The sequence below is a fragment of the Schistocerca americana genome, chromosome 10 (assembly GCF_021461395.2).
Source record: "Schistocerca americana isolate TAMUIC-IGC-003095 chromosome 10, iqSchAmer2.1, whole genome shotgun sequence".
Lineage (NCBI taxonomy): Eukaryota > Metazoa > Arthropoda > Insecta > Orthoptera > Acrididae > Schistocerca > Schistocerca americana.
The window spans coordinates 55,191,786-55,219,227 of record NC_060128.1 but is presented as its reverse complement, the minus strand read 5'-3'; the positions used below and the strand labels follow the sequence as shown (position 1 = coordinate 55,219,227).

Here is a 27,442-nt window from a genome sequence, read left to right as displayed (position 1 = left end):
TTGATAAACTGTGCCCGGGTAAATACTTTTCCAAGTTGGACCTAGCAGATGCGTACTTGCAAATCCCAGTGGACGCCGAATCCCAGCGCGTCTTGGTGGTTAACACGCATCTTGCTTTGTTCCGCTTCAAAAGACTGCCATTCGGGTGTGCATCCGCCCCTGCATTGTTTCAGCAATATTTACAAACTGTTTGTGCGTCGGTCCCTACTGCTGCGAACTATCTGGACGATATTGTGATCTCCGGAAAGACAGCCGACGAGCATTTAGCACACCTACGAACATTATTTCAGGTATTGCGACAAAATGGTCTTCGCTTGCAGAAGGACAAATGCGTGTTTTTTGCTCGGGACTTGCCGTATTTGGGACATGTCATCAATGCCCAAGGCATACATCCGAGTCCAGAGCACCTCCGTGCCATACAAGAATTGCCTTCGCCACAAAATGTGAAGCAGCTACAGAGTGTGTTGGGTAAAATTAACTATTATCATTGCTTTCTGCGCAATGCCTCTTCCATTTCAGCTCCGCTTCATCGCTTACGCCGTAAGGGTGTTCCATTCGTCTGGACGACGGAATGCGAACGCGCCTTTCGCCAGTTGAAATCGGCGTTGCTTTCTAATACTTGCCTTACGCCATTCGATCCCCAGAAACCCCTTTTGTTGATGGTAGATGCATCGGATTTCGGGATCGGTGCTGTGCTTGCACACAAAGTTGGCTCGCATGATCGCCCTATTGCCTTTGCGTCCAAATTGCTCTCATCTGCGCAAAGAAATTATTCCCAGATAGAGAAAGAAGCTTTGGCTCTCGTATTTGGTGTTACTAAGTTCCATGATTTCTTGTATGGCCGTCACTTTACCATCATCACAGACCACAAACCTTTGACATCGCTTTTTCATCCGAACAAGCCTGTACCTCCGCGTACAGCGCAGAAATTCATTCGCTGGTCTATTTTCCTCTCGCAGTACCGCTACGATATCTTGTATCGGTCCACTGCTAAGCACGGAAACGCCGATGTGTTGTCCCGTTTGCCTGTTGCTGAGGATAAAGCATTCGATTCTTCCGAACTTGCTTGCCTGTTCATTGATTCGGAAACCGATGAAGTGGTCGAATCGTTTCCGATTGATTTTCGTCGTGTAGCTACAGCCACAGCTGCTGACCCGGTCCTTGCTACCGTTTTGCGTTTTGTTGCTACGCAATGGCCTTTGTCAAAGTCTCGGATCGAGGATCCGTTGGTTCGCCAATTTTTTGCTCACAAGGAGAGACTTATTGTACGACGTGGTGTTTTGCTGTTGCGTTCTGATAATGATCAGTCCAGAGTAGTGGTCCCACGTTCGTTACAGTCCTCTGTCTTACGGCTTCTTCACCAAGGACATTGGGGTATAGTGCGAACGAAACAACTTGCTCGTCAGCACTGTACTTGGTTCGGAATCGATGCTGCGATAACGAATATGTGTTCTTCTTGCATGGCGTGTGCCGAACAACAATCCGCACCGCCGCGGAAAGTCTTTGCATGGCCAAAAGCCACTTCCCCTTGGCAACGCTTGCGCATAGATTTTGCTGGTCCATTCTGGAATGCTCGATGGTTGGTTCTGGTAGATGCCTTCAGTACTTTTCCTTTTGTTGTCCGGATGTCTTCCACGACGTCCTCCGCCACCATCCAAGCGTTGTCTGCTATCTTTTGCATTGAAGGTCTTCCGCAGACTATTGTTTCCGACACTGGCCCACAATTCATGTCCGCGGAATTTCAGTCATTCTGCACGGCCAATGGTATTCAACATCTGACATCTGCGCCGTTTTCGCCTCAGTCAAACGGTGCCGCTGAACGATTGGTCCGGACTTTCAAGTCACAGATGTTGAAGTTGAAAGAGTCGCATTCTCGGGAGGACGCGTTGTTGCTCTTTTTGTCATCGTATCGCTCTCAGCCCCGAGATGGTCGCTCGCCGGCTGAGTTGCTCCACGGTCGTCCTCATCGAACCTTGATGTCTTTGCTGCATCCGCCGCATCAGGTTCCAGTGCAGCGGCAGACTTCTGCTTTTGCTCCAGGCGACGTTGTATTTTATCGCAACTATCGAGGTACACGGCGTTGGCTCGCAGGGTGCATTCTTCGCTGCCTCGGCCGCGCGATGTATTTGGTTTTGGGGGCCTCTGGTGAGGTGCGTCAGCATCTCAATCAGCTGCGCCTCTGTCGTCGCACGGGTTCTGCCGCTCCCCGTCTGCTTTCAGCGACGGTGCCGTCCGGTCAGCTCCCTGGGGACCCATCTACTGGCTCGCCTCATCCCCAGGTGTTACCGGCGATGCCTTCCATTTTGCCCCATGGCGACGCGCCGCCGCAGCCGCCGCCTCCGCCGCCTGTTCTCCCGCCGCCGCCGCCCGCATTCGACGCTTCGCTGCAGCCGCCAAGCGCCTCCCTGGATTACGCGCCGCCGAGCGCTTCCCGTGACCAGCTGTCCTCCGCCATGGAACTCTTGCCCGCTCCGGACCACATGACGTCATCGCGCGTCGGATACCCCGACGCAATGGACGTCTACCCTACGGCCCCTCCTGTCTCTTTACGGGCGCATACACCGCATGTTGACGTGCACCCTGGACTAGGTTTTCAGGCGTTTCCTAGCTCCCCTCGGACCGAATGGCTGGGTGCGGGTGGCACAGCCTCGCCTGTTGTTAGGCTCCCCACCTCATCGCATACGTCAACATGGGGTCCTCCCCACGGCGGGCGGAAGCCTTATAACACAACCGTTCGCCGATTTGCGGGGGAGGAATGTGGTGTCACCGCCAGACACCACACTTGCTAGGTGGTAGCTTAAATCGGCCGCGGTCCATTAGTACATGTCGGACCCGCGTGTCGCCACTGTGTGATCGCAGACCAAGCGCCACCACAAGGCAGGTCTCGAGATACGGAATAGCACTCGCCCCAGTTGTACGACGACTTTGCTAGCGACTACACTGACGAAGCCTTTCTCTCATTTGCCGAGAGACAGTTAGAATAGCCTTCAGCTAAGTCCATGGCTACGACCTAGCAAGGCGCCATTAGCCTTACATAGTTTGATAGTTATCATATGAAATGTCTCATCAAGAATGCTGTATTCACATCAAAGAATAAAAGATAAGTATTCGAGGAGCTGCATTCTTTTCTTATGAGAATTCACTACTTATCCTGTTCCAGAATTCACGCCCCTCTGCGTTAGATAGTGTGCATTTTGGCCGCCTCTATCTACAAGGTGTTGGCACATTTACCAACACATCAGGAAGTACAGATGGCTGCTTGAAACTGGAAAAAATGTAAATTTCTGTACTCACCATTTTTTTTTTCAGTCTTATGTTGCAAATGTAGCGTCAGATATACAGTTTTGAATCCAAAATTTTTCTTTCGCGTCCGTGCAAATTATTTTATGGAACGTTATCCTTTTCCTTTTTTTTAACAAATTAATTTCCTCAGCATGAAAATGAAAATTAACACGAATTAATAACAGGGAAAACAATATTGTTGTAAATTTCATGCACGTAACATTACAATTGAAATGAATGAGACTTAGTCCAAATTCATTTTCTGATGCTATTAAGTGGTTAAAATTAGATAAAATGTCCAAAATTTATAATAACTGCACCTGTATCAAATCCAAAGATTGCAAGTCCTGTCACCAGGACGCCAATTGTAGTGTACCCTCCTCCTCGGGGTTCTGCCGTGAAAAATAGAAAATAGAAAATCTGATTGGGTTTGGAATTTTGGTGGTTTCAGTTACGGATAAGGCGGACTTCGCATTATTGATTGACATCGTGCTGTAATTTGACCGTGCATGGCAGACCGGGTCGGCAACACTACAAAAAGCGACTGTACGGAAATAGCATCAGAAACTAATTGAAATTTACCTTATAATCTTGTTAGATACGCAGTATTAATTACAATGTAGTCTTCATGGCTGTCCTCCTAATTTCTCTTGTAGGACGACCCGTCTTTCACTTTTCTCCGTCTGTTGAAAACTTCTTCAAGTTGTCACTGTCATGATCAATTTACAAATTTGATGATAACAGCCTCGAATCACTATTGAAACAACCTCGCTTTGTAATGTAATTTTAATTTCCACCCAAAAGCACATTCAACACATCGCCGAAAAACACACGTCTTTCGTATGAAGACAAGAGAGAGAGTGTAATAATTAGTTGTTAAAAACAAAAACCTACGCAAAAGTAAAAAGACGAACAAAATTATTTATAAAAATCTGCGTGCGCAATCGTAAATTATATATTTGTATTGGCGGAGGCGCGGAAGTCAAAGTACCATTACAGCGTCAGTATTTTGAAATTAATAAATTCCAACAAAACTGAAAATCTGAATAGAAAAATATTCACTGATTATTGTTTTCATTTTTGTTTGTTGAAGAAGATTGTTTATTGGAATTTCATTCAATTATAAAACGACATTACAAAGATATATGCAAAGTCTGCCATCAAAAGTATAATACGTGTAAATAAGAATCGTAATAACATGTCACCTGCAACACAATGCAATCTTCAGAATATCTTCGGAGCCGAAATATTAAGAGAATCGCCGTACGCGTCTGTGGCTACAAAAAACTCAAAACTGCAAGTAACGAATTTAAGTGTTTCCCTCCTATTAGCGTAGTTTCACATGTGCCTAACAAGAACTTGAGGTGACGGGTGGGGGACAAAAAACCAGCACAGAGAGGCAATGGTAAAATATCTGAAAATAGCGATCACTCCGAACACGATGAGAGTCGGCATCCACTTCCACCAGTCTTGTCCTCTTACCACTACTGTGTTGCAGTGGGACCGGGTGACATACAAGAATGGAACACTGCAATACATATAAAGAAGGACGGCAAGAATGGTCACGGGTCGTTTGATGCACAGGAGAGCACCACAAACTGCCAATAACCTGAATTTGCTGACACTCTAAGATAGGCACAAATTATTGCAAGAAAGCTCGTATACAAAATTTCAGGAACTACACAGGGTCTGGCAAAAAGAGCTCTCGTATTTGGAGAGGTCAGTGTGTGAGCTGTGGCGGGGTTACTGACGTCGAGGCATGTCGACTGATAGTAGTGTATGTGTCATTTTTAGTAGGAGTGACGGCTCGGCTATGTGAGCGCCACGTGTTTTTTGTGGAGGAGTATATTCGTAACGGTGGTCCTGTGGTTACCGCTCGGGGAACATTTCGCATTCGATTCGAAATTGGCCAATGCAGTTCTCTTCCTGCTAGGAAAACTGTGAGTTTGGGTATCGAACACAGATGAATCCTACAAAGAGATCTTCACAGGCACCCATACAAAATGACGGCTACCCGAGAATTACGTGAGAGAGATTTTGAAACTCTCAGAGCACTGTACGAGGAAGTTCTTTGTGACTTTTGTCCTGGCAACATTTTGATTTCTTCTGGTGAGACCCAGTTCCAAATAAAAGTTCTGCTACTGCAGAAAACCCTCAGGAACTTCACCAACAAACACTTCACAGCATTCGTGTGACAGTTCGGTGCACTGTTACCGAGTCCGGTGTGTCACGTCTGCAGTGGTGTGACGGTAACAGTTAATTCTAATTGCTACTCTCTCATAATCGAAACCTCCCTCTGTCCTATGTTAAACCAGTCTGTTGTGGAACACATGGAGGGAGAAGTCTGGATCCACAGCTCACACTTCTAGCCATTCTATAGAAATTTGAGGGAGTTGTTTTGTGGGCAATTTCTCTTTTCATGACGAGCAATCACCTGATCAACTGACTTATCACCTTGCGATTTTTTTCTGTGCACAAACAGTGCCCCACGAAGCTGCAAGCACTTAAGGAGGCAATCATGCAGTGAGTAGCTGCATTGCCGGATATGACACACCACTATGACTCCGTCAATGTGTCAATAGTGGAGTGCGCCAAGTATTTTACACCAGTAGAAGGTAAGGACGGACAGTTAACAGCCTCGGTGAAATTAAAAGCGAAAGCAACAACATTAAGAATTTTTTGAACCAACTAATGTAAAATGGCACAATATTCGTTGTTCACAAATAAAAGTATTTTCTCTGTATCTTTCTTTGTTTGTTTTTAAATACCTTTTGAAATACACGAGGTGTTTTTGCCAGACCCTGTAGTATTTGTCTTCATCTACAGACATTCTCCAGACCCCTAGATATCAATGCCGACAAATTTAGATTATTTACAACCCACACAGAGGCATTTAAGCACTCAATCTTCTCGCAATCCGTGTGCGACGAATGGGAGGAAACCCTAACGACTATGCACTCTCTGGCCCGCACTTCACAGTGTTTGCAGATGTGTTGTTACCTTAAATGCACTTGCGATCTTAAAACCTTTCTATAGCTTTTTAACAGTTCCGTTGTCTTAGAAAGCAGAATCTGCTTATCTAGGTTAATGAGCACTATCCTGCACAATACCTGTTGCAGGTTGTCTGCCTAAGTGCTTCCAAGGGCAACAAAAATTTTATTTTGAAATTTCGTATAATTATTGACAGAATTTAAAAATATCAAACAATGGAATGTGGCTTCAGCTGCACGAGACTGCAGTCGTGTGTGTGTGTGTGTGTGTGTGTGTGTGTGTGTGTGTGTGTGTGTGTGTGTGTGTGTGCGCATATTTTAGCCAAAGACTTTGATGGCCAAAAGCTTATATTGTGACAATCTTTCTGTTGCGCCTATCTCTGACTCAGTACCTCCACTATATGGTGAGTAGCAATACTGGCACGATAAGATTACACGTAGAAACTGTGTGTGTCTTGAGGCAGCATAACTGATGGTGCACAAATACGAGGACTTCATTCATCCAGTATTTGAGGATGAGAGCAATTAAGGACTACCAAAACACCTTACATATTATTTCAAACCTCTACAAAACTTTTCCTCGCTGTTCGTACAGTCAAACTTCATAATCGGGCATGACGTTCTACGTAGTATCCACGTATACCATTAAATGTACCCTCAAAATAACATCACTGTCAACACGTAGGAGACATGAGGAAACAAACGAGGAACTAACTTTTGCTTGAAACAGAGTACAAATGACTAACAGTATATTCGTAAAGTGACACATAATTAAAGCACTTACTTTCCGCCCCTGGTAGCCGAGTGGTCAGCGCGACAGAATGTCGTACCTAACGGCCCGGGTTCGATTCCCGGCTGGGACTGGGTGTCGTGTTGTCCTCATCGTCACCATTTCATCCCGACCGACACACCAGTCGCAGGAGTGGCGTCAACTCGAAAGACTCGCACTAGGCGAACAGTCTTCCTGACACAAGGCCCTACCCACACGGCATTTCCAAAGCAATTAGTGCCTTCCGACAAACTTTAAGCACAATTTCAAACCCTTTCTTAACTTTTTCTCACTAAAATGCTTAAAGAGAAAAATTTAAGACATTAACTCCTTTGTAATATAATCGGACATTTGAAAATGTTTTATACTTGGGGGTTCAATTATTTGAAGAACTGAGGGTTTAATAGTATCCTGGTAAACACAGATATGACATTTAAGTTGCAGACATGCACAATGTAAAGATTGTTACATATTCAGCTTTTGCCCAGAGCATTTTTCAGAAACAAAAACATACACACATTCACACAAGCTAGCACACCTCACATACATGTGATCGCTATCTCTGGTTGCTCTGGCCAGAAAGCAATGGTGTCATGTCAAACACAAGCAGCAATCTGGAGTGGGGTGGGGAAGTCGCCGATATTCCTAACTGGACTCCACACTGTTTGTTTTTACAAAATATGAAACTAATCTTATATGTAATTCACTACTATTAATTAGAATGTTTTACTTTGATGCATTCAAAAGTTAGCAGAATTTTTTTTGCAATATTTGTCTTCTCATAATTTGTAATACCTCAAAAGTACATACAAATGCTACTTAGCCACTCAAGATCTTCATACCTAAATCTATCAAAAACTTACGATGAAAACAGAAAGCAGTCTTTGCAGTCAATCAATTTGAACTTCGAGTGTTCTGTGTTCGACTAGTGTATGTTGTAGTCTGCAAGTGAAATGGTGCAAAATAGCTTTGTGACATCATCTCAGTGAACACCAGAATTGAAGAGTGACCACCAATAAAATTTCCACTTTTATTTTGCACTGGTAGAAGGTCAGGGCGGACAGTTAAAACAGCCTCGGTGAAATTAAAAGCAAAGGCAGCAACATTAAGAATGCAATGTTAAACGTAGATGAGAGAGTAGATTGATGGAGGAGGAGGAACAGTCTGATGATGTGCTAGAAAAAGCAATTTAAAGTCGATATGGAGGAGAGACAGGATACAATATCAGGGTCAGAATTTAAAAGGTCCCTGTAAGATTTGACAATCAGCTAAAACACTCACACGTGTTAATTGCACACAATCGTAATACACAAAAGAATGGAAAAGGAAACTGAGGAACTGTTAGTATCAGTTTGGCTTTACGAAAGGTAAAGGCACCAGAGAGACCGTCCAGACACTGTGCTTCGTAATGGAACTGAGACAAACAAAAATCGAGACACATTCACAAGATTTGTCAACATGGAAAAAGAATTCAAACTGTAAAATAGTGCAAAATGTTAGAAATTTTGAGGAAAATAGAGTGAAACAATAAAGAAAGACGGGATATATATCATATGTATAGAAACCGAGAGAGAATGGTACGATGGAAGAAACAAAGTACTCAGATTACAAAAGGGTGTAAGACGGGGATGCAGTTTTTCGCCCCTATTGTTCAATCTACAAATCGAAAAAGCAATTATGAAAATAAAAGGAAGGTTCACGAGTGTGATCAAAATTTGGTTTGAAAGTATATCAGAGACATTATTTGCTGATGACATTGCTGTCCTCGGTGAATGTGAAGAAGAATTATAGGATATACTGAATGGAACAAACAGTCTAATGAGTACAAAATACGGATTGAGAGTAAACTGGAGAAAACGAAAAGTAATGAGAAGTAGAAGAAATGAGAATAACGAGAAACTCGACATCAAAACTGGAGAGCATGAAGTAGATAAAGTTAAGGCACTCTACTACTTAGCAAGCAAAACAACTCAGGGTAGACAAAGCAAAGGACGTACAAAGCAGACTTTCAGAGGCAAAAAAAAGGCATTTCTGGCCATAGAAGTCTACTAGTACCAAACATGGAAAAACTGGAACAAAGGAAAATCCAAGCATTTGAGATATGGTGCTAAAGAAGAATGTTGAAAATTCTGTGGACTGCTAAGGTAAGGAATCGGGAGGTTCTCTGCAGAAGCAGTGAAGAAAAGAACATATGGAAAACACTGACAAAAACAAGGGACGGGAAGATTAGACATATGTTAAGAAATATGTGTGTGTGTGTGTGTGTGTGTGTGTGTGTGTGTGTGTGAATTTCTAAGGGGCCAAACTGCTGAGGTCATTGGTCCCTAGACTTACACAACTTTAATTTATGCTAAGAATAATACACACACCTATGCCCGCGGGAGGACTCGAACCTCTGGTACGAGGGGCTGCGCAATCCGTGATGTGGCGCCCTAGACTGTGCGGCCTGTGTTAAGACATCAAGCAATAACTTCCGTTATACTATAGGAAGCTGTACAGGGTAAAAATTGTACAGGAAGACAGAGACTGCAATACACACAACAACAAATAATTGAGGACATATGGTGGAAGTGCTACTCAGAGATGAAGAGATTGCCACAGGAAAGGAAATCATAGCAGCTCACATCAAACCAGTAAGAAGACAGATGACAAAGAGACAGAGAGAGAGGAAATGGAGAAAAAGAAAGAGAGGGGGGAGGGGGCGGAGAGAGAGGGGGGAATCCACTCACTACCTTTGCACCAGCGTCCACAACTCCACCCCGAATCCAATGTCTATATCAATTATGCAGCCTACCTGCCTATCCATTCCACAGAACCTGTCAACGAGGACAGCCTTTAGGGAAATGGAACAAGTAGAGTTGTACAGTAGTAGTAGTAGTAGTAGTAGTTGTTGTTGTTGTTTTTGTTGCTGTTGTTGTGGCCTTCAGTACTGAGACTGGTTTGATGCAGCTCTCCATGCTACTCCATCCTGTGCAAGCTTCTTCAACTCCCAGTACCTACTGCAACCTACACCCTTCTGAATCTGTTTAGTGTATTCATCTCTTGGTCTCCCTCTACCATTTTTACCCTCCACACCTCCCTCCAATGACTCAGAAGATGTCCTACCAACCGATCCCTTCTTCTAGTCAAGTTGTGCCACAAACTTCTTTTCTCCCCAATCCTATTCAATACCTCCTCATTAGTTATATTCTTCTGTAGCACCACATTTCGAAAGCTTCTATTCTCTTCTTTTCCAAACTATTTATCATCCATGTTTCTCTTCCATACATGGCTACACTCCATACAAATACTTTCAGAAACGACTTCCTGACACTTAAATCTATACTTGATGTTAACAAATTTCTCTTCTTCAGAAGCGCTTTCCTTGCCATTGCCAGTCTACATTTTATATCCTCTCTACTTCGATCATCATCAGTTATTTTGCTCCCCAAATAGCAAAACTTCTTTACTACTTTAAGTGTCTCATTTCCTAATCTCCCTCAGCATCACCTGACTTAATTCGACTACATTCCATTATCCTTGTTTTGCTTTTGTTGATGTTCATCTTGTATCCTCCTTTCAAGACACTGTCCATTCCATTCAACTGCTCTTCCAAGTCCTTTGGTGTCTCTGACAGAATTACAATATCATCGGCAAACCTCAAAGTTTTTATTTCTTTTCCATAGATTTTAATACCTACTCCGAATTTTTCTTTTGTTTCTTTCACTGCTTGCTCAATATACAGATTGCTAACATCAAGGAGAGGCTACAACCCTGTCTCACTCCCTTCCCAGCCACTGCTTCCCTTTCGTGCAGCTCAACTGTTATAAATGCCATCTAATTTCTGTACAAATTCTAAATAGCCTTTTGTTCCCTGTATTTTACCCCTGCCACCTTCAGAATTTGAAAGAGAGTATTCCAGTCAATATTGTCAAAAGCTTTCTCTAAGCCTACAAATGCTAGAAACGTAGGTTTGCCTTCCCTTAATCTAGCTTCTAAGATAAGTCATAGGGTCAGTATTGCCTCACGAGTTCCAACATTTCTACGGAATCCAAACTGATCTTCCCCGAGGTCAGCTTCCACTAGTTTTTCCATTCGTCTGTAAAGAATTCGTGTTAGTATTTTGCATCCATGACTTATTAAACTGATTGTTCAGTAATTTTCACATCTGTCAGCACCTGGTTTCTTTGGGATTGGAATTATTATATTCTTCTTGAAGTCTGAGGCTATTTCGCCTGTCTCATACATACTGCTCACCAGATGGTAGAGTTTTGTCAGGACTGGCTCTCCCAAGGCCGTCAGTAGTTCTAATGGAATGTTGTCTACTCCCAGGGCATTGTTTCAACTCAGGGTCTTTCAGTGCTCTGTCAAACTCTTCATGCAGTATCGTATCTCCCATTTCATCTTCATCTACATCCCCTTCCATTTCCATAATATTGTCCTCAAGTACATCGCCCTTGTATACACCCTCTATATACTCCTTCCACCTTTCTGCTTTCCCTTCTTTGCTTAGAACTGGGTTTCCATCTGAGCTCTTGGTATTCATACAAGTCGTTCTCTTTTCTCCAAATGTCTCTTTAATTTTCCTGTAGGCAGTATCTATTTACCCCTAGCGAGATAAGCCTCAACGTCCTTACATTTGTCCTCTAGCCATGCCTGCTTAGCCATTTTTCCCTTCCTGTCAATCTCATTTTTGAGACGTTTGTATTCCTTTTTGCCTGCTTCATTTACTGCATTTTTATATTTTCTCCATTCATCAATTAAATTCAATATTTCTTCTGTTACCCAAGGACTTCTACTAGTCCTCGTCTTTTTACCTACTTGATCCTCTCCTGCCTTCACTACTTTATCTCTCAAAGCTACTCCTTCTTCTTCTACTGTATTTCTTTCCCCCATTCCTGTCAATTGTTCCCTTATGCTCTCCCTGAAACTCTGTACAAGCTCTGGTTTAGTCAGTTTATCCAGGTCTGACCTCCTTTAATTCCCACCTTTTTGCAGTTTCTTCAGTTTTAATCTACAGTTCATAACCAATAGATTGTGGTCAGAGTCCACATCTGCCCCTGGAAATGGCTTACAATTTAAAACCTTGTTCCTAAATCTCTGTCTTACCATTATATAATCTATCTGAAACCTGTCAGTATCTCCAGGCTTCTTCCATGTATACAACCTGTAAGCAAAGACTTTGAACTCCACAAACTTAGGAAACCACCAGATATAAATGATTCACACGAGTCAGGAACGTATCTTGGGGCAATGTCACAGTCGACCAAGGTGCGTTGTGGAAAAAAACAGGAAGAGGCATGATTTAGAGTCTGGGGCAGATTTATATTGGACTTTGAGAACGTCATGAACACCTTACATCATGAAACTACTGGGTTCCCACCGGAAGAAATTTTGTTAGGCAGCAGGAGTAAAAATTTAATTGAAGAAAAAATAGAGTTTCCACCTTATAATACAAGTTTGGGGCTGAGTCAAAAGAAAGAATTAGTCAGAAAAAGGGCAAAGCAAAAAGCTGAATCTAGATCTAAAAGACATGATAAAAACCTGAAAGTGTCAAAATTTAAAATTGGGGATTATGTTCTTTTAAAAACCCACGAAAAATCTAGTGAACTGAACCATGAAATTTCTAAATTTAAATATATTTATAATGGACCGTATATAATACAGAACATTCCACACGATAATGCTTACTACCTGATCTACCCAAAATCCGAAAGACCTTTAGGTGTAAGAAATGTTGTGGACCTGAAACTGTATGTTCCTAGGAGTGAGTGACCTAAGTACACTCAGAGAGCAATTTGCAGTAAATATGCTGTATCTTATGCTGAAACTAATTTATTCCAAATGTAACTAATCTTTGTAAATGTATGTATACCAATGACAGTGTGCTAATGTACTTATGTGAGTTTCAGATTACCGAATGTACTGTAAATGTAAAGATGTATGGAGAAATTTACTGAAAAGAAAGGGTAAATGCTGCAAGCCAAATAAAAGATGGGGCTGTCAAAAATTAAAGTGGGCAGGAGTGTATGAGTCATAATATAAAGGACTGCCAAACACCAATGAGGGCAGATAAATGGTCAATGGAGAATTGTGAGTGTGGTACAGGTGATGTGGTAAAACGATGCGAAATGAACTGCCCAAAATCTGAATAATAGGCAGCAAATATATGTAGTGATTTTTCTAAATATTATTGTGTGTGTGTGGTTTTTTTTTAGTAAGTAAGGAAATGGACTGCCATTCAATGCAAGCAGCAACAAATTGTCTTATAGTGTATATGGATATTTGCATTTGCTTTTGTAGTTAAATGTTTGTGTTCCAGATTTTGAAATTATTTCTTTGAGAAATTTAGTAAAAATGAGTAATTTGCTATTTAAATAATGTTGTGATAGGAGATTGGACTGTGCCAAAGGCACTTAAGTAAATGATAAGTAAATGTTGTTGATATGTTAAAAAGTGTAGACCTATATAATGTGAGTGAAAGGAAGTTTGTGGTATAATTTTTTTTTTTGGGACATTCATACAAAGATTCAGAACCACTGCATAAATATAAAAATTAGTGTTCCCATCAAATTTGCACTTAGTGAAATTTACTGGAAACAGGGGCATGTGTAACAACAACTGTACATATAATAATTTTTTCTTCTGATTTTCGATAAATTAGTGTAAGCGATGTTCTGATTTCATTTCTTTTTTCTTTTCATGTCATTATGTTAAAGAAACTGTGAACGATTTTCGATGTGAATATTAATGTTTATGTCAAATTGCAAGCAATATTATAACAAAATGGAAATGTAAGAAATGTTGAAACTGTTGTACGATGTTAAAGTTCTAATTGTGCACCTGGTCCATATGTAGGCAATGTATTAGGATATGTAGAATGCAAAACCTTTGGTAAATACCCTGTCTGTAGGGGAGCGGTAAAAGGTGGATGGCAGGCGAGTGCGGGAAAATGCACACGGGCGCGGCACGGCATAACGGGCTCAGCAGTAGTAGTAGGAGTTGGGCATCGGTCTGAGAAACACGCTCTGGATCGAGGAGGCTCTCCTGGAAAACGTGATTTCATTGAGCCTCGGATGTGCCGTTTCCGACGACTATACAGCATGGCTATATTCCATAGGCACTAAATGGAAAAGTATTGCGACGCTAAGAAGAAGAAAAGTACCGATACTTCGAGAGCCATAGCTGTGATTATATGTGTGCTTTGCACCTCGCCTTCTCGAAGCCTGCCGACCGCCGCATCGATACGAACAGGTTGAAACTTTTAGCACTGTATTCGTGTGGACCAGTGTTACTTTTGTTTCTTACTGTTCAATAACAACTTAAGTTTTACCAGATCTGTCCTATCATTTAATTATCCTCATCACTAACCTAGACAGGGTCCTTTCCACATGTTGTGAAATCCGAGTGTCCCGAGATGAAGATTTAAAGTTTATGTTAATAATGATTACCTGCAGACCTAGATATGTCAGAAAATTGTTTAAAGAACTTTGTTGTTAATGAATATATAGGTCTGGCAAAGTCGGAAGATAATGTTGAAATTGGTTTAGTAATGAAGTTTAATTATTTGAGGCAGATAAAATGGTAATTAAACGAGCAGAAAATAAGCTAAAAAGAGTAGTAACTCACATATTGGAAATCTTGAGTGCTTAATACTTTCAATAATCAAAATTTCAGTACAGTGATCATAATAGTTTCAAGGTCCCCCCCCCCCCCCTTTTCTATTCTATTCATTTGAATTCTGAAGTGTACTGAACTGATTTTACCAGCAAAGTTAAAGTCAATATAAAACCAAAATTTATTAGTGTTTTACCCTTTTCAAAATTGACATTGTATGTGTGTTTCGAAAGTGCTATTTCTAGGGTAACCTATGCCCAATTTTAATTAGATCAATAGACAGTATGAAATTTGTAGTAAACATTATAGTGTATTGTTGTGTATTTTTGGCTTGTCCATATTAGTACAGAAAGTGGGATTATTAGTTCAGTAGATTTTCTGGTTCTAAAATTTACCATATTTTGCAGTGTTATTACGTGTTGTTTTACATACACTTACTTCAACTTGTACAGGGAAGAAACTCAATTAATGCCTAATTAGGCTGGCGACCGTTTTATTAACAAATTGGTAGCATCTGCTGTGTTGTTTCTTGTCCGTCCTAACGTGTATTTGCACTTCGGACTTGCTTGACATATCACTGTTGTTACTGAGTGGGTGAAAGTCTGATTTTGCCTCCATTCAGGTACACGCGGTCAATATCTACCCCAAAATCCTTTCTTATAAGGTGAAGCCCGTCAACTTACCATAGTACAGGCTTTAATAAGTATCGTACGCAGTAGTGTAGGGTTACAAACCTTCTTTTATGATTCTTGAACCAAGTGTTAGCTATGATTACGTTGTGCACTGTGCAAAATTCTACCAGGCAGCTTCCTCTTTCATTTCTTAGCCCCAATCCATATTCACCTACTACGTTTCCTTCTCTCCCTTCTGCCTACTACTGAATTCCAGTCACCCATGGGTATTAAATTTTCGTCTCCCTTCACTACCTGAATAATTTCTTTTATCTCATCATACATTTCTTCAATTTCTTCGTCATCTGTAGTGCTCGTTGGCATATAAACTTTTACTACTGTAGTAGGCGTGGGCTTCGTATCTATCTTGGCCACAATAATACGTTCACTATGCTGTTTGCAGCAGCTTACCCGCACTCCTATTTTGTTATTCAGTATTAAACCGACTCCTGCATTACCCCTATTTGACTCTGTATTTATAACCCTGTATTCGCCTGACCAAAAGTCTTGTTCCTCCTGACAGCAAACTTCACTAATTCCTACTATATCTAACTTTAACCTATCCATTTCCCTTTTTAAATTTTCTAACCTACCTGCTCGATTAAGGGATCTGACATTCCACGCTCCGATCCATAGAATGCCAGTTTTCTTTCTCCTGATAACGACATCCTCCTGAGTAGTCGCCGCCCGGAGATCTGAATGGGGGACTATTTTACCTCCGGAATATTTTACCCAAGTGGATGCCATCATCATTTAACCATACAGTAAAGCTGCATGCGCTCGGGAAAAATTACGGCTGTAGTTTCCCCTTGCTTTCAGTTGTTCGTAGTACCAGCTGTACCAGCACAGCAAGGCCATTTTGGTTAGTGTTACAAGGCCAGATCAGTCAATCATCCAGACTGTTGCCCCTGCAACTACTGAAAAGGCTGCTGCCCCCCTTCAGGAACCACACGTTTGTCTGGCCTCTCAACAGATACCCCTCCATTGGGTAACTGTCCTTTTAGGTGATTCAAATCTGATGTTTCTTCTATACATAAGTAAAGTTTCAAAAATTCTAAAATATAGCAGAGCCTTAGCCAATCCTCAAATTCTCATCTATGCAAAATACTCATTCCGAGCATTGGTGCTATAGCTGAATTCTCGTCGCAGAAAGAGAGATTGAGGTGAACATAAACACTTTTATGCTACGTACGGTAACTATGCAGTCGAGGGGGTTCTGTCAAATGATCGATAAACTGGAAGTGCAGAAACTGAGCTCCGTGACTGACCAATTCGAGACGCCCATCAACAGACACTGCTCCCGACATGTTGCAGTGTGCACACACTATTATTCGTGGGCACTGGTGCCATCAGACTTCCATCTGTTTGGGTGACTTAAGGATTCTCTACTTGGAACACACTTTGAAGATGATGGCAACATTATTCGTGCAGTGAAAACATGGCTAGAAGCACAGGACAAAAGATTTTACCAACAGATAATCACCCTCACCAATGGCAAGGTCCATGTTTCTTGGGGTTCTTGGGGGGGGGGGGGGGGGGGGTGTTAGAGGGGGGGGGGGTGAGTGGGGGGGGGGAGACAGCCCCGGGTACCAGGATGGCACACACACACACACACACACACACACACACACACACACACACACACACATCTGCACATATACAGACACAGGCAGACATGTGTAAATCTGCCTGTGTCTGTATATTTGCGGATGGATACGTGTGTGTGCGCGAGTGTATACATGTCCCTTTTTTCCCCCAAGGTAAGTCTTTCCGCTCCCGGGATTTGAATGACTCCTTACCCTCTCCCTTAAAACCCACATCCTTTCATCTTTCCCTCTCCTTCCCTCTTTCCTGATGAAGCACCCTTGGATTGCAAAATCTTGAAATTTGTGGGTGTGTTTGTGTGTTTTTTATTGTGTCTATCTACCAGCACTTTCTCGCTTGGTAAGTTACAGCATCTTTGTTTTTTATATATATTTTTAGTAGGAGGAAGGCCAATCATAAGACGGAAAGATACTGAGTACAACAAAACAACTGCAGTGTCAACTTTGTTGGACCTAATGTTTAACTTATTGGCTTTTATCGATTACATTGCTGCCCATTCAACCAAAGCCCATTGCGAGGCATTAAAGTAAAAAATGTGAAGTCACACAAACACAGAACAAGCCATGAGGAAGGCACACGCAAAGAGTTCAGAAAATGAAAGGTAAATAAATTTCATGTATGATACAATATTTAGACAAAAATTTAAAAGCAGTTTCAGAGGAGTGCATAGCTACTTGTACTAATACATACAGCTGTGTTTTTGATTACTGAAAACAAATATATCAGAATAAATAGGCCTACTGTCAATATGACGAAAGAGGAGTTTCAATATGAGCTGGGGTAGTCCGTGCAACCTGCATGATATTTTATGTAAATCTTGTTTTATTTTTGATATGCCGATGTATAACTTTCTTCATATTCCCGGAATAACACATTATGACTTGACACGATATACTGTACATACTATGAAGATGTATTGAGATGTATTTGCCTGAGATCAGTGATGACAACTAAGATTTGCCAAAAATGGTAGTCATAAATAAAATTATAATTAGCGGTCTTGAAGGTTGTAGTTTTTACATCTGTATTTCAAAGTCCTATTTGCCACAGGGTGCACCAATAAACCATTTCAAGTCTTCAAAAAAACAAAAGGCAACCACATAGTACACTTAGAAAACACTGCTACTGTAATGGGAAATACAATGGGGGTGATACTGCACGCATGCACCAAAGATTAACTGCCAATAGCTGTGGAGTGTGAAGCCTAAAAAGTCGAGTGTGATATCTCTGGTATCTGCAGACAAATCAGTGTGGCCACAGACTTAGTTTGCATAACAGCCGTTATTTTGTTTTGCTAGAAAAATTATAAGGGTAATAAAAGAGCAAGGAATTGTCATAAAGTTTCACATGAAACATAAAAACTGCTACCAAAACCTAACTTTCACTAAAACAAATGTAATGTCAAAGACTGTTTATTGTGTACCCGAGCCTTTACACAATTCCAGCATTTCCAAGATCGCCGAGAAGACACTGAAGATCACCGAGTCCCAGGAGGCCCTCCAACATCAATAAATAGATGAAAATATCAAAATATTTGGTAATGTGATTTGGCTGAGTACTCAGTTGATTGCTGAAACTTTAGAAACTGTCAAAGAATGCATACGGCATATTTAACATCAGGAATTTAGCACGAGAAAAGCATGTGCGAAACTGGTGCTGAAAATTCTTACAAAAGAAAATAAAGCTTGGGAAAATGTTTGTACTGATTCTTTGAATAACATTGAAAATTATCCTAATTTCTTGGAAAGAGTGATAATATGTGGTGAATATTAGTTTGCCATTTATGATCCAGAAACTAAGTGCCAATCCTGAGAGCAAAAAAAGCACAAGTGAGCAAATCAAGATTCAAAGTGATTTAAGAGGTTTCCAGCAAAGAACAGCATCCCAGTGTTACACCAACACCTTATTCACCTGAAGTAGCACCATGCGACTTATCTCTTCATTCGAGGTCAAATCTGCATTAAAAGAAATAAAATTTCAGTTCGCTGAAGCACCTGAGAGAAAACACGACACATGTTATCGAGGAAGTCACACAGTAAAACTTTCAGCACTGTTCCCAGCAATGGAAAATTTTCATGGAACATTGTAGGGTTAGAGGAGGGGAGTATATTGAGGGTAGCAATAACTAAACATGTATGTTTTTTAAATAAAATGTTTTATAGCAATAGTCCCATTTATTTTATAACCACATCCCGTATTTCTTCATATTCAGAGCACTTCGTGGCCTATGTGGAGCTTATTAAACACTCAACACGTTTCTGGAACCTGTTAACTGCTCAGAGTTGAATTGTGTACGCTATTTTTCGCAATCTATACTTTATGCCGTCTCTAGTCAGCAACCGTAATTTCGGCACCAATGGTGGAGTAGAGGGGCACCCCATACAGTTGCATCCGCTGGATCCACCTTTACGTTTGGTTCTCTCTTGTCCTTTTTCTTCTTTAATCATTACTGTCATTCTGGTATTTATCTCTGACTGGGGTGAAGAACGAGCAAATTGTTCCACTGCCCACAGCCTGCTGCTCCATCAACCAGAGGCTCAAGTCAAGATGCGAGGCAGAGTTAATCTTCCGGGTGGGCCCAGAGGAAGGTAACTCTTAGTTTGTGACGGTGAGCTATGAGAAGAATTTAGCAGGAACAGAGAGAGGAGGAAATGTTGTCTCAGTCCCAAACAGATGTATTTGGATGGCCACCGGTGCCCAACAATGGCACGGATGTGGATGTCTTCACCCCAACTGTAGGCAGCGGCTCAATCGCCAAGTTTGCAAAGTTTGCCACCGTGTGAACTGAATAAAGGTATTTGCACTTTTTATACGCTCCAAAATATGAGCGACAGTCAAGATCGTGAACTACAGTACATTTCTTTCCCTTTTTAAAATGTGTCAAATTGTAGATCGAAGAGATTGTTGCTCTTTGCTGACTTTAAATATTAGTGGTCAATCTTGAGGAGCATTCTCGTGCAGTTGCCGACTGCGTTACACACAGATGGGATCATTTGCAATAAATGGAGAAACGTCACACAGAGATAGAATGTACAGCTTTTCATCACAGTGGTAAATCATTACTTTCTCCTTTTGGGATACAAGTCTCCCTTGAAACTCAAAATAAAGCATGTAAATGTTTAAGGCAAAGGAGTACACTTCAACAGGTATCAGACTCTCCAATTCATATTGCAGCAAGGTAACGGTAAGTTCAATTTGTGATTAATCATTATAGATTATTAATTGGTATAGATTCACTAAATTGATTTCTGTATACTCAAACTATTTTAACAGTTCTATATGTATCAAGAGTTTCAGTGATAGGAGATGATGTAACATAGTTGTAGTATGGCTAGTAGTGTGTAAAGTTGTGGCTGAGCAAGCAGAGTGGTAAGTTGTGCTAGTGTGCAGTAACACAGTTACATGTTACAGTGGCCTGTAAATAAATGGAAGAATGAATTTGGATGTCGAAATTAATTAAAAGCTGACCAGGTCTCCACACTGTATGCAAAACAGCAAAAATCTAGGCAATTAATGACACAACTACGATCGACAACTGTCGAGAGAATGGATCCGGAAAGGTAAGTACAATACGTATTGCACTTCATCATCCTGAATAATTTTACACACATTGCAACACACTCACGATCATGGAGTAAACTGCAATTACATTTAAATTCTGTACAAATTCAGTACTCGAGAAATAGACGAGCAGGAACATTACGAGCAATAGTATCTACTGTTTGTTATACAGGGTTATTCAAAAGGATCTCTGTGGCTTCAGAAGACGACTGCGCAAAAGCTACAAGACATACAGAAAGCAGACACCGCTCAGAGTGCACAGCGTATCTCTAAGTTTCAATCCGTAATTCACCCCACGGTGTATATGCAGACTGCACCTCTAGGGAGACAGTGTGTCAGAACACGGTGTATAATGGAGTGCCCTCAAATCTGCTAAATGTGATTAATCTGTGATGTTTCAGCAACAGTTCCATGCTAAGTACGAGGTAAAAGATCTGGTACAAAACAACACACTGGTTGTATAACACATTCCGTGAGAATAGCTGCTTAGGTGTTGTAAAGAAAAAAGTTTGCTGTAACCGTAACGGGCTGTGAGTTTTAGTTTTTTGAGGGTTTGCAGCACCGAGTGGTAGAGGGGGATCCCCCGACCAGAGCAAGCATCGTAGGAACACTTTATACGAGACACACAGCAGAAACGGTGTGCGAGACGGATCACAAAATAGCTGACATAGCAGCACAAGAAAAACTGCAAGTTTCTCGAGTGACTCGAATCGAGTTGGAAGGTGAGGATTTTGTCAGCTCTACTGTGACTGGAGATGAAATGCGGGTGGCTCATTCCACGTCTGAGACAAAAAGACAGTCGTCACAGTGGCGACATTCCAACTCCCCGTCTGCCAAAAAATTTAAAATTACAATTTTGGGTTAAAAAAAATTGTGGCTTCAGTGTTTTGGGACCGAACAGGCATCATTTTGGTCGAATTTCTGCCTCAAAAAGAGCATTCAAAACAAAAGGAGGGGAATGCTGACTAGAGGATTGCGCTTGTCACACATCAACCCCCGTCCTCACACAGCCTCGACCACCGAGACACTACTGAACTTGTGTGGTTGCAATGCTTCGAACCATCTCCCATATTCTCCCGACTTGGCACCTTCAGATCATCATCGATGGGCAGGTGCAGAGAGAGTTTCTGATGTATGGGAAACAGCTGGCAGGACGGTCATTTGAGGAAGCCGTTAAGAAGCTTGTGCCACAGTTCACTACATGCACTGAATGGGATGGTGATTATGTGGAAAAATAGCTAATAAGTGCATCAACAATATCCTGTATTTTTTCAAATACACTTTTTCTACAAAATATAAAAATCTAGTACGCTTACTATCTGAATACGCCCTGTAAATATGGCTATAGGCTGAATATTTATAGGTTTTCTTTTCATTTTTTATTGTTTTTTGTTTTAAATACACAGATATGAGAGCAATTCATACCCACCACTTTTTACACATTAAATAACAGAAATTCTTCTGCGGAATAAAAGGAGTTGTCGAGGAGTAACTTTTTCAGTAGTCTGTTTTAAAGTTTTACTTTGCTGTCTGTCAGACTTGCAAAGCATGCAAGTGCTGCCTATCTGGGACACTAACCTTCGTTCTGACTATTTCAATGACTTGCAGTGGCTACTGAAGGAAGAAGTTGGTTTTCAGGGAGGTAACTGAAAAGGTGAATTGCCACAATGTTCGAGTTTGGGGCACAGAACATCCACGTTAGATAGTGGGTATGTGGGTATTTGTGGGAGAGGGGAGCTCAATGGCGTGAAAACGCACGTTGTTAAATGTAGAAAATGTGATAAAAGAGGTAAGAAGTAATCTGAGACAAAGTTGCACTCACTCTCTCAAGCTCACCCACAATCAACCACACCATCATACTTGTGCACACTCTGCAATGTAGCGTTAAAATGGTCACACGTTCTAAAACTGACGAGACTGTGGAACACGTTCGTGATTCGTCTAAAGCCTGTGCCTTTTGTTCAGTGTCCTCTTCAAAACTTACCCACCATTTTTCTTTGCTGAGAACACTATGACTGATTTTGTGTATCCCACTGCAGCTACTGCTTATGTCAAAATTACAACAAGACAGTGGAGAGTTTATTTTGCAACAAGACTGTGCTCCATCACACTTTCTTTCAGACTTTCATTACCACTTTAGTGCCTCACTGTTTGACTGAACATGCCAAATATTGTGACTGTCCTCCCCTTCAGTGGCTCCCACGATCAACTGACTCAACTTCATATGATTTTTTCTAATGGTGTTATGTCAATGATCATATGTTTCAGCCTCAACTGCCACTTAACTTGTAAGAGTAGCACGGTCGAATAACTAATGCGGTCACCGATATCGACAACAAAACGTCAGGATGTGAACGGTAAGTTTGGCACAGTGCTACGGTGCGCCATCCACAACTCGCACGACAACTACGCCGCACAGGTGAGAAACGGCGTCGCTCACGCACGCGGCCGTGACATCCCCGGAAGAATCAGTTACTGTCACGTCACCAGGAGGAGTACAGGGAGCGAGGAGCCTCACCGACTGCAGCCAGAGGCCCTGCAGTACCACACAGCCACGACCCTGCCAGTCACGTGTGCAGAGAGGGCGGCACGTCTCTTCCCTCGATAGCTCTCGTCGGTGTGCCGGCAAAGTAGACGACGGTCCGAAGTGAAGCATCGTTTGTAGTGCTGTCCGTGTAGGTTGTTTATTTTCTGTCCGACTCTCGGGCACTAGCCAGAGTCCAGATTGTTTGCGTACGTCCCTCCTAAAAGGAATAAAGAATCGTTGTGAACTTCTACCTGGTGTAGTTGTTAAAACCCAATTTAGGAACATTTTAGACGCTTGCCGTGCCACAGTAATGGTAGCCACAGGTGAGCACCTGTTAATGTGAGTTAAAAACTTGGAGAAATCTACCGATAGGTGTCTATTTTCTGTACGTCTCTTAGTCTGTGCGTAGTCTTCTTCCGAAACTCTGAGGTACTTACGAATAACCTCGTATATAGGCCACTGTGAGCCACGGCATTCGCCGGGGACAATTTGTCGTTCCGAGTTTGTGTATCGTTCTCGATCTGTTTACGAGGAGGGGAGAGAGTGAAGGCTCTCGTGAGCTGCCGGGAATATTACCGAATCCTTCACAGGAGGGCAATGCCTGTGACTGAGCAGGAATCACTACTTTAAATCGAGACGGAGCCACTTCACCATTTGTCGATTCAGGTTACTTCCCAAATTTGTTCTCAATATACTCAACAAAAAAACAACAGTTTTGTGGTCACAACTGATTACTCTTCATCTGTTCGTGTACAAACTAGGTACTGAGGGAACTGTTCCTCACCATTTATTTTGTAACTACTTTTGCGACAGCACTTTTCAGAACACGAGCAGCTCTTACCTTCTAGGTCCTCGTCACTATCTTCAGACTCGGCAACTGCACTTATTCGGTAATCACGGAAGTCCCCTTGTGGCTCTCCCAGTGTTGCCATATCTCTGAAACAGTAATTTCCTTGTTGAGGCAGTGGTTAAACTTATGTATATCAAAAGTTAACTGAGAGTTGCACATTTCATTACTGAGAATCACTACGAAGGCAAGGCAAGGGAGGAAAAAGTCAAATAAACAGTCAAATTTAATTAAAATTATAAGGGAACTCATACTTACAGGATTTTAAGGTCAGTGCAGTAAACAAATAACATTCAATCCTCACAAAAACTTGGAGAAATCCCTTTTGAATATTAGAAGATTTCCACATGCTGTTAAGTACAGAACATTTCTACCACACTAAAAAATTAACTGGTAGCTGTGTCCATAACATAGCTAGTTCAAACATCACTACTAGCACCTTGCAACTTTTTTATTTACTTTTATTAAAAATCCACATTAATTATGAGATATGGTGGTCCTTTCCGCTCATCTTTTGCAATTATTGTAATCTAGTCGGTACATTTTAAAATTTCGAAGAAAAAATTTATCATTTTCTATGAATTCCTGATTCCATAAATGTATTAAATTTTTTTTAAACATAACCCAAAAATTTAAGTCTTGCTAGTATGTGACACTTTCCTCAGTGAATGTCATGTTCAATATTTTCAGGTTCAGCACCTTACTGGCACATCAAAAGGTATCTAAAAAGTATGTCACGAGTAAAAGTCAACAACAGTTAATGAAACTGGCATTTTTAAAAATTTCTTTTAACACGGCCATTAAATAGACCCCCAACCCCCACTCAGTGGCACAAATCACTGAAAGTGTGTGAAAGATATTTTCATGTTCTGCGCCCAACTAACATATCAGTACCTCTTTAAAAAGTATTATGTAAATATAAGTCAACAACAATTAATGATTCTCTCTCTCTCTCTCTCTCTCTCTCTCTCTCTCTCTCTCTCTCTCTCTCTCTCTCTCCCTCCCCTCCCCCCATCCCCACCCCAGCAATGTGGATTATGGAAATGTGTTGCTATTGCTACGGTTCAAACTCTAGAAATAAAAAAAGTATATTTTCTATTTGACGTTACACATTTTTGTGCCAAATATTAATCTATTGTGAATACTCACATTTCACGCGATTAGTAATTAAAAATAAGTACATGTATTTTTTATCGAAAAATTATGATTCAATTTTTTAAAATTAACAATTCAATCTGGTAATAAATAAAGAATTTAGTACAATTAAATAAAAATGTTTGCTATTTGTGAGAGCCATACAAGAGTTTACGGTTATAAGGCTTGTCTGCTACATTCTGAGCTACCAGTGGCTTTGTCAACAACCTCGATATGTTTTGTACTTAATGTCACTAGTTATTCTAATCTTCAATGGCTATTCAGAGGTTTGGTGAGCATTAAATCATCCCACTTCATAAAACAGATGTACAACTACAGCAACAGAGCTTCAAATTCTGTATGTATGAAGAAAATCAAAGGAGGCCAGTTCATAAGATCCCTTGTCAGCCAAAGAGTAACACAGTTTAAACATGAGACAAAACGGAAAAATAAGTCTTGTAAACATTTACCACATGTTTTAAATTTACAAAGTGGAAACAACATTCATGCTTTGTGGATAGAATTAGTTGCAACTTAAAGATTACAGCAATATCACTGTTGTGGTCTTCAGACCAAAAACTGGTTTGATGCAGTTCTCCACGTTACTTTACCATATGTGCAAGTCTCTTTCATTTCCAAATAAGTACTGCAACCAACATCCTTTTCAATCTGATTACTGAACTCATTTCTTGGTGTCTCTCTAAAATTTTTAACCAATACCAAGCTGGTGATCCCTTTATATTTCAGAATGTGTCCTGTCAGCCAATCCATTCTTTTAGTCAAGATATGCCACAAATTTCTTTTCTCCCCAATTCTATTCAGTACTTCCTCATTCATTAAATGTGCACACTTAAAAAGCTTCTATATTCTCCTTGTCTAAACTGTTTATCATCCATGTTTCACGTGGCTACACTCCATACAAATACTTCCATAAAAAGACTTCCTGACACTTAAATCCGTACTTGATGTTAACAAATTTCTCTTCTTCAGAAACGCTTTCCTTGCCATTGCCAGTCTACATTTTATACCCTCTCTACTTCGACCATCATCAGTTATTTTGCTCCCCAAATAGCAAAACTCCTTTACTACTTTAAGTGTCTCATTTCCTAATCTAATTACCTCAACATCACCAGACTTAGTTCGACTACATTCCATTATCCTCGATTTGCTTTTGTTGATGTTCATCTTATATACTCCTTTCCAGACCCTGTCCATTCCGTTCAACTGCTCTTCCAAGTCCTTTGCTGTCTCTGAAAGAATTACAATGTCATTGGCAAACCTCAAAGTTTTTATTTCTCCTCCATGGATTTTAAATACCTACTCCAAACTTTTCTTTTGTTTCCTTTACTGTTTGCTCAATGTACAGATTGAGTAACACTGGAGATGGGCTACAACTCTGTCTCACTCCCTTCTCAACCACTGCTTCCCTTTCATGCCCCTCGATTCTTGTAACTGCCATCTGGTTTCTGTATAAATTGTAAACAGCCTTTTGCTCCCTGTATTTTACCCCTGCCACCTTCAGAATTTCAAAGTATGTGTTCCAGTCAACATTGTCAAAAGCTCCCTCCAAATTAAAACTGTAAACAAAGGTTTCCATAACTTACCTTCTAATGTAAGTCTTATAGCGTCAGTGTCGTCTCACACATCCCTACATTTCTGCCAAATTCACTGATCTTCCGTGAGATCAGCTTCCACCAGTTTTTCCATTCTTCCGTAAATAATTTGTGCTAGTAATGTGCAACTATGACTTATTAAACTGATAGTTTGGAATATTCACATCTGTCAGCACCTGCTTTCTTTAGAAATGGAATTATACATTCTTTAATTAAGATGATATTTTGCCTGTCTCATACATCTTGCACACCAAGTGGAATAAATCTGTTACGGCTGGCTCTCCCGACGATATCAATAGTTCTGTGGAAATGTCATTTACACCAGGGGCTTTGTTTTGATTTAGGTCTTTCAGTGGTTTACCAAATTCTTCACCCAATATTACATGTCCTATCTCATTTTCATTTACACCCCCTTCTCCTACCTTCAAGTTCACTTCCCTTTTACAGATTGTCTTTATACTCGTTCCATCTTTCAGCTTCCCTTTCTTTGCTTAGTACTGGTTTTTGAGTAATATCAAATGCACACTTAATAAATCACAAGGCGTAATAGGCAGTCAAGTAGCTTCTGCTAATGGATAGGACCTCGGTTCATTACAGCAGCTAGCACTTCCACATAAGCAGGAGATCAGAAACTGTTTCGATTATTCTCAGCGGTTGTCATTTCCGAAAGATGAAGGAAGAGACTAAATAGGGTAGGCCACTTCAAATACGTCTGACCAACTGTGGCGAGTACTGGAAAGTAGTTTCTGCACTGTTCCTCAATCTAACCCTCATCTCTGAATCTGTATTCCGAGGTAAGGGCAAGATTAAGGAGTGATGGAAAAAATACTCTGAGAATGTCCTGAAT

The 27,442-nt window shown here is 41.0% G+C and overlaps 1 protein-coding gene across 3 annotated transcripts in view; it reads right to left on the bottom strand.

Annotated features, from left to right (window-relative positions):
• Window positions 1-27,442, bottom strand: part of LOC124552526 — a 199,714-nt gene that overhangs the window by 82,651 nt on the left and 89,621 nt on the right. For all 3 annotated transcript variants that reach the window (XM_047126838.1, XM_047126840.1, XM_047126839.1), the window contains exon 2: window positions 23,843-23,937. In XM_047126838.1, coding sequence (XP_046982794.1) covers window positions 23,843-23,937 — 95 coding nt within the window. The remainder of the gene's footprint in view (window positions 1-23,842; window positions 23,938-27,442) is intronic.